The sequence below is a fragment of the Saccopteryx leptura genome, chromosome 8 (assembly GCF_036850995.1).
Source record: "Saccopteryx leptura isolate mSacLep1 chromosome 8, mSacLep1_pri_phased_curated, whole genome shotgun sequence".
In the NCBI taxonomy this organism is placed as follows: Eukaryota; Metazoa; Chordata; class Mammalia; order Chiroptera; family Emballonuridae; genus Saccopteryx; species Saccopteryx leptura.
Genome location: NC_089510.1, coordinates 74258675 through 74271519, shown reverse-complemented (window position 1 = coordinate 74271519; position 12845 = coordinate 74258675). Strand labels below are relative to the sequence as shown.

The 12845-nt window shown below is 37.7% G+C and overlaps 1 protein-coding gene across 4 annotated transcripts in view; it reads right to left on the bottom strand.

Moving 5' to 3' along the window:
* PEX5L (peroxisomal biogenesis factor 5 like) overlaps nt 1-10940 on the bottom strand; it is a 270558-nt gene extending 259618 nt beyond the window's left edge. For all 4 annotated transcript variants that reach the window (XM_066347076.1, XM_066347077.1, XM_066347079.1 and 1 more), the window contains exon 1: nt 10514-10940. In XM_066347076.1, the coding sequence (XP_066203173.1) occupies nt 10514-10534 (21 nt within the window). In that variant the 5' untranslated portion in view covers nt 10535-10940. The remainder of the gene's footprint in view (nt 1-10513) is intronic.
* Nucleotides 10941-12845: the final 1905 nt, after the last annotated feature.

The window sequence follows — 12845 nt, the reverse complement described above, 5'->3', positions numbered from 1 at the left end:
TTTCCCACTCTGAGATCCAGTTCAGGATCATGTGTTGATTTAGCTGTTGTGTCTCTTTAGTCTTTTAAATCTCAGTACATCTTTCTTCTCATGACATTGATGTTTTTGGAAAATCTAATTGTTTATCTGATAGAATGTTCCCCCTTTTGGGTCTCTCTGAGATTTCCTCACGTTCTTTCTCAGGCTGTGCATTATCCATAGTAATATCACATGAGTGATGCCGCGTCTTTCTCAAGGCATCACGTCCAAACCCGATCTCCAGAGAGTCACCTTGTTGGTGATATTGATTTTGATTAGTTAGGCTGTTGTCCAATTTCTTCATTGAAAAGTTACTATTTTTTCATTTTTAATTTATATGGGTGGTATTTTGATGTAATATAAATGTCCTATTTCACCTCAAATTGCCTTTTCCCTCAGATTTAGCATTCATTGATTATTCTTACTTGAACCAATTTTTACTATGATTTCAAAATGGGGATTCTTCTATTTTCATCATTCCTTCAATGCTTATTAATTGTTTAACTATACTTTTAATAAATAATTTTTCTGTTTAAATGAGCCAGAGTTGGTTTCTGTTGCTTACAGCTAAGAACCCCTGATTGACCTACTTGTATATTTAGGCACTAGATCCAAGAATCTATCAAAGCAGTTCACTCAAATGGTGAGTCTAGTCAGTGCAAAGAGAGACAGCAGGGAACACATACAACTTTTCATGGGGACTCGTTTAACTTTTAAAACACACAGATTAGACTTTCTTTCACTGTTAGCCAGACAACTAATAGTTATTACTACCAAAACTAAATATATAAAATATCAAATAGTTATACTAAAACTGAAAAGCAGAAAAATATGTTTACTTTTACTTAAATTTTTTTATTGTAATAAACATCTAAATAAAGAATAGTAGTATAATGTACATAACACACTGGGGTGAGGCTGCTTTCATTCCCATCCTAGCTCTGCTAACTAACCTGTGTGGGACTTCCTGAGCAAGTCTCTTCCTATCTGAACCTCAGTTTTCTCATCTGTGAAATGAGATACTTGAGTAAAACATTTTCAAGAGTCCTTCAAACCCAGGATTCTATGACCTAGAAACTGAATACTAGTTTAATTGTTACAGACAAAAGGAACTGTTAACCTAGAATATTCTAATGAGCATATTTGCGTTTTTAAAAATTAGTGAGAAGCAGGGAGGCAGAGAGACAAACTCCTGTATGTGCCCGATCAGGCTTCACCTGACAATCCCCTGTCTGGGGCTGATGCTCTGCCCATTTGGGGCCTCTGTTTCTTTGCTCTACAACTGAGCTATTTTAGCACCTGCGGTAAGGCCATGGAGCCATCCTCAGCACCCAAGGCCAACTCACTCAAACCATTAGAACTATGGCTAAGAGAGGGGAAAAAAGAGAAAGAAGGAGAAAGAGAGATAGAGAGAAGGGATAGAGGAAGGTTGGAGAAGCAGATGGTCACTTCTCTTGTGTGCCCTGACTGGGAATCAAACCTGGACTTCCACATGTCAAGCTGATGCTCTACTACTGAGCCAACTGGCCAGAACCTATTTACTTTATTTTTCCTAATTAGTACATTTAGATCCAAGATTACTCTGGTATCAAGACCTAATATCTGTGATATAATTCCCAAGTTATTCAGAGAACAGCTTAGAGAATGATGGAGTTCTAATGATGCTAATGTAGTATTAGGCTGTCTGAGTAGATGTCTATCCCAAGAGATAAATAATCTCAAAGAGCTTGACCTTGGTCAGATCATGTCTAACAGTGTGTCTTGTTCAGAAGGCCATAATTTCATGGAGCCATTAAAACATCAGAAATGCCATTTTGAGAAACAGTGATTGAACTAGGCTGTTTATCACAGAAAAGAAAAGATTTAATAGGTAAGGACATGGTAGTTCTCTAAATATTTGAAGATTTTCTTTACTCAGGTGGAACACAAAAGGTTTGTTGTGCTTTTTCCAGATAAAGAAAAGTACAACCAATAGGGAAGAGGTTATGGTTGTCAATACAAGGAAGAAATTGTATTCTAACATGCTGTGGTAGCTGCTCTCGCCATCTTCTCTGTCAGAAACCTCATCATGCCCCTGTGATAGCAGAAAGTTACCCAATCATCAAGGTTTCTGCTCAGTTTTCAGTGCAATAGATCAGACCCTGTCTTCCACGTAGGTGTTATCAGATCAGTGCTTCTCAATTGTTAATGTGGAAATAAATCACTGGGTATCTTGAAAACTTCAGTTTTTGATTCAGTATGTCTGGGGGGGGGGGCTGAGATTCTGCTTTTCCAACAAGTTTCCAGGTGGTTCATGTGTACACATCTGATGACACATCATGGCATGATCAAAGATATCATTTAGTGTAAGCATGTTACAGTTAACACCCCTGTGAAAAGAGGTAAAAAGATGTTTTGCTGCTTTAGCAGCTTTACCTTCTCATAATGTTTAAATGTTTTCTTCTTTTTCATTTCCTTAAATAGGTTTCATGTTTTCTGACCTTTATTATTTTTTTTTATCACTTTGCATGACAATACTGGCATGCTTCTGTCTGATGTTTATCCTTATCCTTTTGAGTAACTAGGGGATATTCCCCCCCACGATACGTTGGATTTTGCTTAGTTTTGAGTCATTACTTCAGTTGACTTCAACCATTTTTGGTAGGACACACAGACTTGTAGGCACAAAAGCACATGCCATCGATGGTGCTTTTCACTGGATTTCTTACACAAGGCATAATGGCCTTGGAGCAGAGGCCTGTGTGTGCAGGGACACTGCTCACCCGTAAGCTCCCTTTCTTCACTCTAGGCCTCATTCATCTCCAAAGAGACATCTCACCTCAGTAGGAACTGGGTGCTGCATCGTGTCTTCTTTTTTTTTTTAATTTAGAAATTAAATTTAATGGGGTAATGTTGATCAATAAGAGTACACAGGTTTCAGGTGAACATTTCTATAGCATTTGAACTGTTGATTATGTTGTGTGCCAGCACCCAAGGTCAAATCATTATTCGTCACTGTGTATTTGTCCCTCTTTATTTCCCTACCCCGGTAACCACTTCACTTTTATCTATGTCCATGAGTCTCAGTTTTATATCCCACCTATGTGTGAAATCATACAGTTCTTAGCTTTTTTATGATTAACTTATTTTACTTAATATAACTTTCTTAAGGTCCATCCATGTTGTTGTAAATGTCACTATGTCATTGTTTCTTATGGCTGAGTAGTATTCCATTGTATATCTGTATCACATCTTCTTTATCCAATCCTCTATTGAGGGACATTTTGGTTGTTTCCATGTCTTGGCCACTGTGAATAATGCTGTGATGAACATGGGGGGTGAATGCGACTTTATGTACAAATGATTTTGAGTTTGAGGGGTAGGTACCCAGTACAGATTGTTGGGTCGTATGAAAATTCTATTCTTAATTTTTTGAGTAACTACCATACTGTCTTCCATAATGGCTATATCAGTTTACATTCCCACTGTATGAGAATGAGAGTTTCTTTTTCTCCACAGCCTCTTCATCACTTGTTATTATCTGTTTTGTTCATAATAGCCAATCTAACAGGTGTGAGATGGTATCTCATTGTGGTTTTGACTTGCATTTCTCTAATCGTGAAGATGAGTATCTTTTCATACATTTGTTGGCCATTTGTATGTCTTCTTGGGAGAAGTGCCTGTTCAGGTCCTTTCTCCATTTTTTAATTGGATTGTTTGCTTGTTTGTTGCTGAGTTTTGTGAGTCTTTTTATATATTTTTAATATTGATCCCTTATCAGAGTTATTGTTTGTGAATATCATCTCCCATTTGGTTTGCTGCCTTTTTGATTTGTTGTTGGCCTTTTTTTTTTTTTTTTTTTGCTGGGAATAAGCTTTTTAGCTTAATACAGCCCATTCAGGTTCTTCTTACTGCTATTGTCTTGAAAAAACTTTTTTCTTCACACTGATATAATACCAGTTTTAAACCTCAAAGCTACACAGCACAATTCTATCCCCTTCCTTTACAATAACGTTTCAAATACTTATGTAGAGTCATCATGGTGTCCTTGAGTCTTTACCGTCCAAGCCAAACATCTTTAGTTCCTTCAATCATTACTCATATGAAATGGTTTTGAATTCCTCTGCTATTCCAGTTGCTTAAAAATCACATATTTTTCAAGAGGGTATGTGGGAGAGGGGATTTATTTTGTAGCTCCCTAGGTAGATTTCTGGCATCACAGAAGCTCCAAATCTCGCTTGGAATCTCCATGATTCGGAGATCATCATATGGCATTCTGTTTTGGAGAAAAAAAGTATTTTCCAAAACCACGTCCCAGTTGCAGAGTTTGTCTGTTTTTTCTGAAGTCTCTGTGCATGAGCAGGGGCTTTGGGGAGTTGTATATGCACCTGCAATGCAAATTCTCCCACTTGCTCTGTCTCACCTATTACAGAGCTGCTGGCAGAGTTCTATGTGCTCCTTTTCAATAGAATGGTGCATAAGCAGCCTCTTCCTATCTAAATGAGCTCGTTACTTTTCATCTGTGAAATTTCTAACAGTGATTGTCTAAAAATAATACAAAAGTATGATAGACTTAGTAAAATTTCACATGAGAATGAAGAATAACAATAATTTATGTAATAGAGTTTTAACAAAAGAACTAGTGTATTGTACTAGTAAGAATCAGTAAAAAATGATGTTATGGGACAATATTGGCAGCATGTTATATTATATACATTGAGTTATACACGGTATTAACTATCTTCCTGTATAATATAATAATACAATAATATAATAATATATAAGATATAAAAAATCGCCCTGGCCGGTTTGCTCTGTGGTAGAGCGTCGGCCTGGCGTGCGGAAGTCCTGGGTTCGATTCCCGGCCAGGGCACACAGGAGAAGCACCCATCTGCTTCTCCACCCCTCCCCCTCTCCTTCCTCTCTCTCTCTCTCTTCCCCTCCCACAGCCAAGGCTCCATTGGAGCAAAAGATGGCCCGGGCGCTGGGGATGGCTCCTTGGCCTCTGCCCCAGGCGCTAGAGTGGATCTGGTCACGACAGAGTGACGCCCTGATGGGCAGAGCATCGCCCCCTAGTGGGCATGCCGGGTGGATCCTGGTCGGGCACATGCAGGAGTCTGTCTGTCTCCCCGGTTCCAGCTTCGGAAAAATACAAAAAGGAAAAAAAAAAAAAGAAAAAAAGATATAAAAAACCTTATCACTTCTCAGCTTTTTGGCTAAGATCAGGTGAAGATATAAAAATCCTTCTAACAGACTGGGGGAAGAAGTCTTCCATTTGGAATTCCTAGGAAAGGGGATGGCATAGGCGAGGACTGGCAAAATTGGATGAAGCAGAGATAAAGGAAGAGATCATTCATTGAAAGAAATGTAGCCCCAATTTATAGCACTCTGTTCTCTGATCCCTGAGTTACATGTTACAGTTCAAGTTGATTTTTTCCTTATATAAATTTGGACTACAAAAAGGTGACATATGTTTCAGAAACTTGGCAACCCCATTTTCCCTATCAGTGTATTTGAAATTACATCATTTTTAGATGTCCCAAGACATTTACATCGGACTTAGTTCTTTTAATAAGGAAATATTAGGGTAGAGTTTGCCTTCTAATTTAGTGCAAGAAATGCACACTACTTATTCCGTAAAAGTATTAAGAAGTTAATTCTCAAATATAAAACCTTTAAGCAGCTCTTTCTTGTGCCTTTGCCGGCAACATGTAAACTCAATGGAAAGTGGGAAAAAGAGCTTGTAGATGTTTGGACTACATCATGCATCACATCTTAGTGTTTCCTAGGTTGGCGGTGGAAACTACTAGAGAGTCAGGATTTTAAAATTAACAAGTTCTGTTTTAACCTTTTCTTATTCTCTACTTTAAAAATGTTTTATTCAAAACATTCGTATGCTGAAAAAAATTTTTTCAAACATATTTTTAGGAAGAATGCTTATTACCATAAACAAAATCTAGGAAGAACATATTGTGTTTCCTACAGTAAGTGTATAATGTAAACTGTTGGCTGGTATGGCTGGGGAATAATAAAACTTTCATGCTTATCAAATATTCTGTAATATTATACCATAAATAGTATTATAACTCATAAGTGTTAGAAGCTCAATATTATACTCATACCAAGCATGATTTGCTTGTAAATAAATATATAGAGAGGCACTTCAGAATCTTGCTGAAGTTTGTGTCATATTTTTGATATCAGCTTCACTGTACATGAATTTCCTTCAATAAAGTTCTAGTTAATAGTACTTCAGGCAATACATCCATGATATTAATGCTCATTATCACTCATAGAAAGACTCTGAGGAGAAATTCAGGTGCCATTTGAGTTGGGAGAAGGGGGAAGGCAGCGGCTACCCTTGACCAAAACAATATAGCCAACTCCAGCCTTGGGCCAGTATTGCTTCATTCTCCTTAAAATACCCCCCCCCCCAACTTCAAACCAATTTCCAAAGATTCTCATCTGAAAATGCAAATACACTGTGAGGTGCTGGATATATGGTATCCTGATATTAATTATATCTTTTTGCCAAATAAATGACACTGGATAGAAAATGGTGGCAGCAGCAGGAGAAAAATGGATCTGTTAGAGAAGTGGAAATACTCACGCTAAAGCATGTCTGTTTTACAGTTTTGCTTCAGATCTCAATTATGAAAAATTGCTATTTCAGGTGTTGAAAATAACATTCTATATAATCTTACCTTACATTGGCTTCTCTGGCCGTTACTTCTAGTGAACCCAAATGAATCCCAGTGGTCAGATCTCATGCATTAACATAATTTATTACCCAAGCTGTTCTCCTTAGTGAAGTATTTTTTTTCAAAAACTTAAGCAAAGTCATAAATGAAGACAAAACACCTTTGGGAGAAGATAAATAAAATGGCTATTTTTAAAGCTGTTAATCTTATAATTTTGTCATTTAATTTTTTTTTTTTTAGTTTTTTTTTATCTTGTGAAGGCAGAAGGTATGAAATGGTTTCTCAGCTAGCTTGAATAAGTCAGAAAAGCCTGTTTTGAATGCCTATAATAAAGATCAATTATAATTACAAACAGGTTTTTTTGTTTGATTGCCTTCTGAAATAACTTATTTTTTTTAAAAAAATCATCACAGTTGATGCTTTATTAATGATAAAAAACAAATCTTAGTTCAAAATTGAAATTATATTGCTCTATAATATAATTTTGATTAAAGATCAAAATTCTGATTTTGATCATTATTTGATTAATCAAATAATGTTTGATTAAAGAAATATACTGAGCCCAATAACTTTTGCAGTAATTGCTAGTGTTAACTCACGTACATATACAAGTAAACATCCCAGTACAGAGCATACAGGGTACTGGAGGGATTAAGACCACAGATTATCATTTAAGAATAGAAAGTGTAGTCAGAACTGATGCTAAGTATAGATAATCACCATTGGCCTCCTTGGTCAAAGAGGAAAAGAAAAGTAAATCTAAAACAGTCATTAAAGAATGAACCTTTGCTTAAGTTGCTGGGGTGATAAATTCCCCTTGGAATTAATTGGTGAGGCAGGTGGAAAACAACACAACTTTGGTGCCCTGCTAAATATACCTGTGACATTTACTATGAGACCAAGAAATACATGCTGCAATGTTATGCTCTGTTTATCTACCTGGAATAAATGTCAACTTTTATCTTCTAATAAACTAGCAGAGTATTTTAAAGGTTTGTGGTTTCTAAAATAAATTCAGTTTCTAGAGTACAGTGGATAAATTGTCCATACAGATAAGAATTAAAATACTTTATCTGCAAAATCATTAAGTTGCAATAACAAAGGTACTATAGGAGTTTTAAATTCAACTATTTTTTAAAGCTTCTTGTGAACACCTCTGTCACTCCAGGCTGTCTATTTACAAAGCATTTTATTTTAAAATCTCTTGGATAAAAAAAAAAATTACAAGGTATGGCAAATGATAGCAGATAATTTTGTTTCACTCCTGTTTTAAGGTGTCAGCTAAGAAACACCAGTGTTTCAAACAAACTTCAAAGTTGATTAAAATGTTAGTAAATCTGCTCATCCTGGTCCGTTTTACAAATATGTAATCACATTTTTAATAACAAACTCTTTGGAGTGTTTGAACTATGTTTTTTTTTTCCTTGAGATAAGAGTCAGGTACATACAGAAAGATGATGCTACCTCTGATAAGGAAAGATTTTTAAACTTAATCTAAATATACCAACATGATGATGATTTTATCTATAGGGTAAATATTATACTTTGGGGAAGAGACTGGAGTTTTGAAATGTAAACAAATAACTATATTATAACTCAGGTTATAATAAGCATTATTTTTTGGGGGGGAGAGGCAAAATTCCCACTCAGATGATCATATCATTTAATAGTGACTAAACTATGTAGTAAAGCCTCAGAAGTTTAATGTTTAAAATTAATGGTCAATGTAGATAAAGAATTACTAATACTTCTATGGAACACAACTTTTATCTAATAAAATAAGAAACTCTCCTTTGAATTTCAAAACCCATTTACCTACGCTTTTCTCCCCTTATAAAAAGGTTGGCTTGGAATGAGAAGGGGGAGATGCCTTTGGGAACATAGCCCCCGTCTCCTCAGATTGCCAGTCGTCTGAATTAGGGGCTCATAAAGATTCAAAAAAAAATATTAATGGTCAATAGTAAAAAGAAAAAAATTATCTTGCTCTGAAATTTTGGCAAGCATATTGATTACCGTCTTTATTCAGGAATGTTTTCAAGTTGAACTTGGCAGCAAAGATTTGTGAGTTTTACTGTAAGCCATCATATTTGTTGTTATAGCAGTATACAAGCAAAAAACCATTAAGTTTGGAGCATACGCAGAGTCTCATATTTTTTTGTATTCTCTCAAAGTGAAATGAAACTCTCAGACATTGTTCTAGATAATTTAAGTTTCAATAACATCCTTACTTGAAATATCCAGAAAATTGAGTTAAAATTGTTTTGGGGTTCCTGAACTTATCAGATTGTTGCTTTAGTTTTTCATTCACACATATTTTCAAATAATAAAAAAAATGACATGGAAAATTTTTGTGAAGTGCCCAAGTAGTCAATTATGAATTTTGGGTAAATAAGCAATTTTCTGAAGGATGACTCTATTTATTAAAACCTTCTTATTTTACTCTCATAGAAAAACTATTTAGGGATAATATATAATATATAAAATTACAAGTATCATTCTAGGATGGAGGTGAAGCATATAACTATAGTAACAATCATTTGTTAATTTTTCAGCAATCATTGTTTGAATGCTTGTTATTAAAGTTTCCAAAAAGTGTAGCTTTAATAAAAAGACACTAAGATGATATTTACTATATATATTTGGAAATATACTTCAGTCACTACTTATAGTCTATCAACTGTAATATAATTAATAATTTTCAAAACAGGAAGATGTCAGTAACATGGGAAATGTTTTTGTAATTCTGATAGTGTTGATTCAGAATTCTTACAAAACTTAGCAATTTGATACAATGTCATTTTATATGAAAGTAAATTATAGCCCAAAAGAATTTCCCCACAGACTTGGAGGTTAAATATTGAATAGTACTAAGTCATGATTGCACAAATATTTATCTATATTCAATTGTTCTGAAAGACACAGAAGAAACATCCTTGGTATTCACACACGGTACACGCCAGGGTAAAGACACCCTATACAATGACTATAGTTGACCATCTTCGGAATGGAAAGGAAGCTCAAACATCAAACCTGATGACTCAAGTATTTCAAAAGCAAAAAGAGCTCAGTTTATACTTTAGGAACATGAATTAGTATTTATTTCACCACCCCCAAAGCATACACCTGCCATTATAAGGAAGAACCAACCATGTGAATGAGAGCTAGAGTCAAGGTTAAAGTAATCTTGACCAAGAGACTAGAGTGTATCAGAGAGAAGCAGCAGTTCAGCTCAAATGAGCGTTAATAACCAAAGGCAGCACCTTCCCTGGAAAACAGAGCCTCTTGACTTAGGTTTAAAATGCATCCTCCTAAGTCATCTTGTGACTATAGGGATATCCCATCATTTGATGGGGGGAAATACAGCACAAACCATTTAAAAAATAATAAAAAGTGAAAAGTGTTTTGTCAAGAAACCTTCGCAGATAGTAAAGGAAAAGCTTTGTCTTTCTTATTGTTTGTCCTTCAGTTGACATACATGCCCAGTTGCATCAATAGGATTACAACGGAAACACGGTCAGCTTCAGGTTTCCTCTGTTTGGGTTCCTTGATCTTGTTTAAAGGAACAGGCTCAGGGAATGTACAGAAAACAAACTTCCTCAGTCTAAGTTCCGAGGTGGTCTTTCCTCTCCTTCTCCCACCCTCAGATACATATCTAGTTGTACCGATAGCATTGGACAGAAATGTCATGGTCATGTTGCACCACTTCACTTGTTGAATTGTGTGAAAGCAGCACTTGGACCACAGTAACTTGGTGAACCGCCTTGCTCTTAAACGAGCCCCCAAGATTTCTTTCCAGTTCGATGGAAATGTCTTACCTGCATGTGTCCCTGGTACATTCTGCTTCGACTTCTTCAGGGCTTCCTGAGGCCGCCGGCTGCTTTCCCCGGGTTTACTTGCACACCAGCAGAGCAGAGAAGGAGGCGTGCACGCCGGTTCTCACGGGGCGCCCCCGAGCCGGGTCTGGCTGCAGGGAGCAGGCGGGCGTCCCTCGGCAGCAAGGCTGGCTGCCGGGAACTGTTCCCCGCTCGGGGTGCTGAAAGCGGACGTCGGGCAGCGTGGGGGAGGCGAGGAGCCCGGGCGGCCGCGCTCTCCCGGAGGCGCAGGTCCGTTCACCAGGCGTCTCTACAACTCTCTCCCTCTCCGCCGAACTCTCTCTCTTTTCCTGCCCGGCTGCCTCATGTCTCTGTCACTCTGCTCGCCGCGAACCTCCTCCTCCTCCCAGCCCTGACGTGAGCGCCCGCACCAGCCGCCGCCGCAGCTGCCGAGAGGGGTGCGCGCCGCCCTCCCGGCGGCGTCCCTGCCCAGAGGCTGCGGGCCGGGCACGCGCGCGCGCGGCCCCGGCGGGCCCGGGAGCGGCCAGAGGGCGGCGCGCACATGTCCCCCACCCCGCGCGTGCTCCGGGCTGTGCACACGCGGCGGCAAAGTGCCCGTGGGTGGTGGTCGCTCTAGGCTTTCCGGTGCGGCCGTGGCTGCCTAGGCGATTTTAGCTTTGTGGATGGCAAGAAAAGTGGGAGAAAAAGGCATTGTCCCTCTGGGGGGCCTTGGGCACCGACTGAGCCCGTTATTCTACAAACACAATAGGATGAGCGTGAGGGTTTCCGAAGAGTTTACTTCTGTTCTGATTAGGCTCTCACAAGTTACCTCCGTGTCACTCAGTGAAGAGGGACTCCCCCACTCACCTCAGCCCTGATTCATCGCTGAGCACTCTGCTCTTTAAATAGCAAACCTCAGTCCAGTCCTTAAAGGCCTTCTCTGATTTTTCTCCCCAGCACTTATCATCTAACATTCTGTATATTTGTTTTCATGTTTATTTATTGTCTGCCTGTGTCTATATATACAACGTCATTTCTGGGATCAGGGATGTTTGTGGGGATGAGTGTATCTATTTTACACGAATGTATCACGGCACAGTACAGTTCCTCTTGGCACACAGTAGGCACCCTATAAATATTTGTTGAATAAATGGGTCTTCATTATATAAAATATAGGTAGAGTGCGTTTAAATATGTTTCATTTTGAAGAGATTGGTGAGTGTGATGTAGTCTTTACATTATAAGTGTATACACACACACACATAAACCATGGGCTGGTGTATGTGTGTATACTGTGATTACCTAGTTTTGTTGGTAAGAACAACTCCAATCACACAACACACCACCAAATTATATACAGCATGATGCAATTCCTCACATATAGCATGATATACTTTTCATAAAGTTAAAAAATAAAAATATAATCCCCCTTAAAATTATAAAAATTTAGTTCTATATGAAAAGAAAAGCAGTAAAAGAATAAACACAGTATTTAGAATGTTGGTGACATTAGGTAAGGGAAGCAGAGGAAAGGGATGGGGAGGTATTTTATATGAAGGTTAACTGTCAATGTCTTAGCTATTCTATTCACAGACAGGTATTATCTTATAAAATTACTATGTAAGTAAATAAAACAGACTCACACATGGACTAATAAGGACAGCATGAAATGAACCAAAGAAATAATTAATCCAATTCAATGCATCTGAAGTCCTAAACAACTGACCAACCAAACTAACCAGCCAACCAACCAACCAAACACAAATTATTAACACTTATAAGCAGGAGATGTGGATTGCTATTGATTCTACCAATAATTAAATTTAGGCAATTTCCCTTACACTTGCTAGCCTTCAGCTTTTTCATATCTAAACCCTGATAAATTTATTATTTTACCCTGAAAATTGAAATATGGTAAGTACTGTAAATAGTAAAGTACCATTCAGTTCTTATCTTTTCTAGTACAGAGCACTGGGACAGGAGTCAGCAGTAAAAGTGCTAGTTTTGTCTTACTACCTCACTGCTATCTTGGACAACTGTACTAATTTTCTATTTCCTCACTTTTGAAGTAAGGCAAATATCTGTCCAGCCCACAGCACTGGGCTGCTGAGGAATTAATGCATGGAAAGGAAGCTGTAAATTAAAACCACCATGTATGAGTATATAAGCAGACTTTTTGCTAGCCCAGGAAAGATGAATGATGATTTCCTGGGACCTCAAGCTGTCCAAATTTAAGAGGGGGGGCTTATTTATTATAAATGCTAGCATGTTGCTATAAAAACCTTGGGGGAAATTCTAGTGTTTGATTTGAAAGTGTTAGAAATTTGTGAAGAAA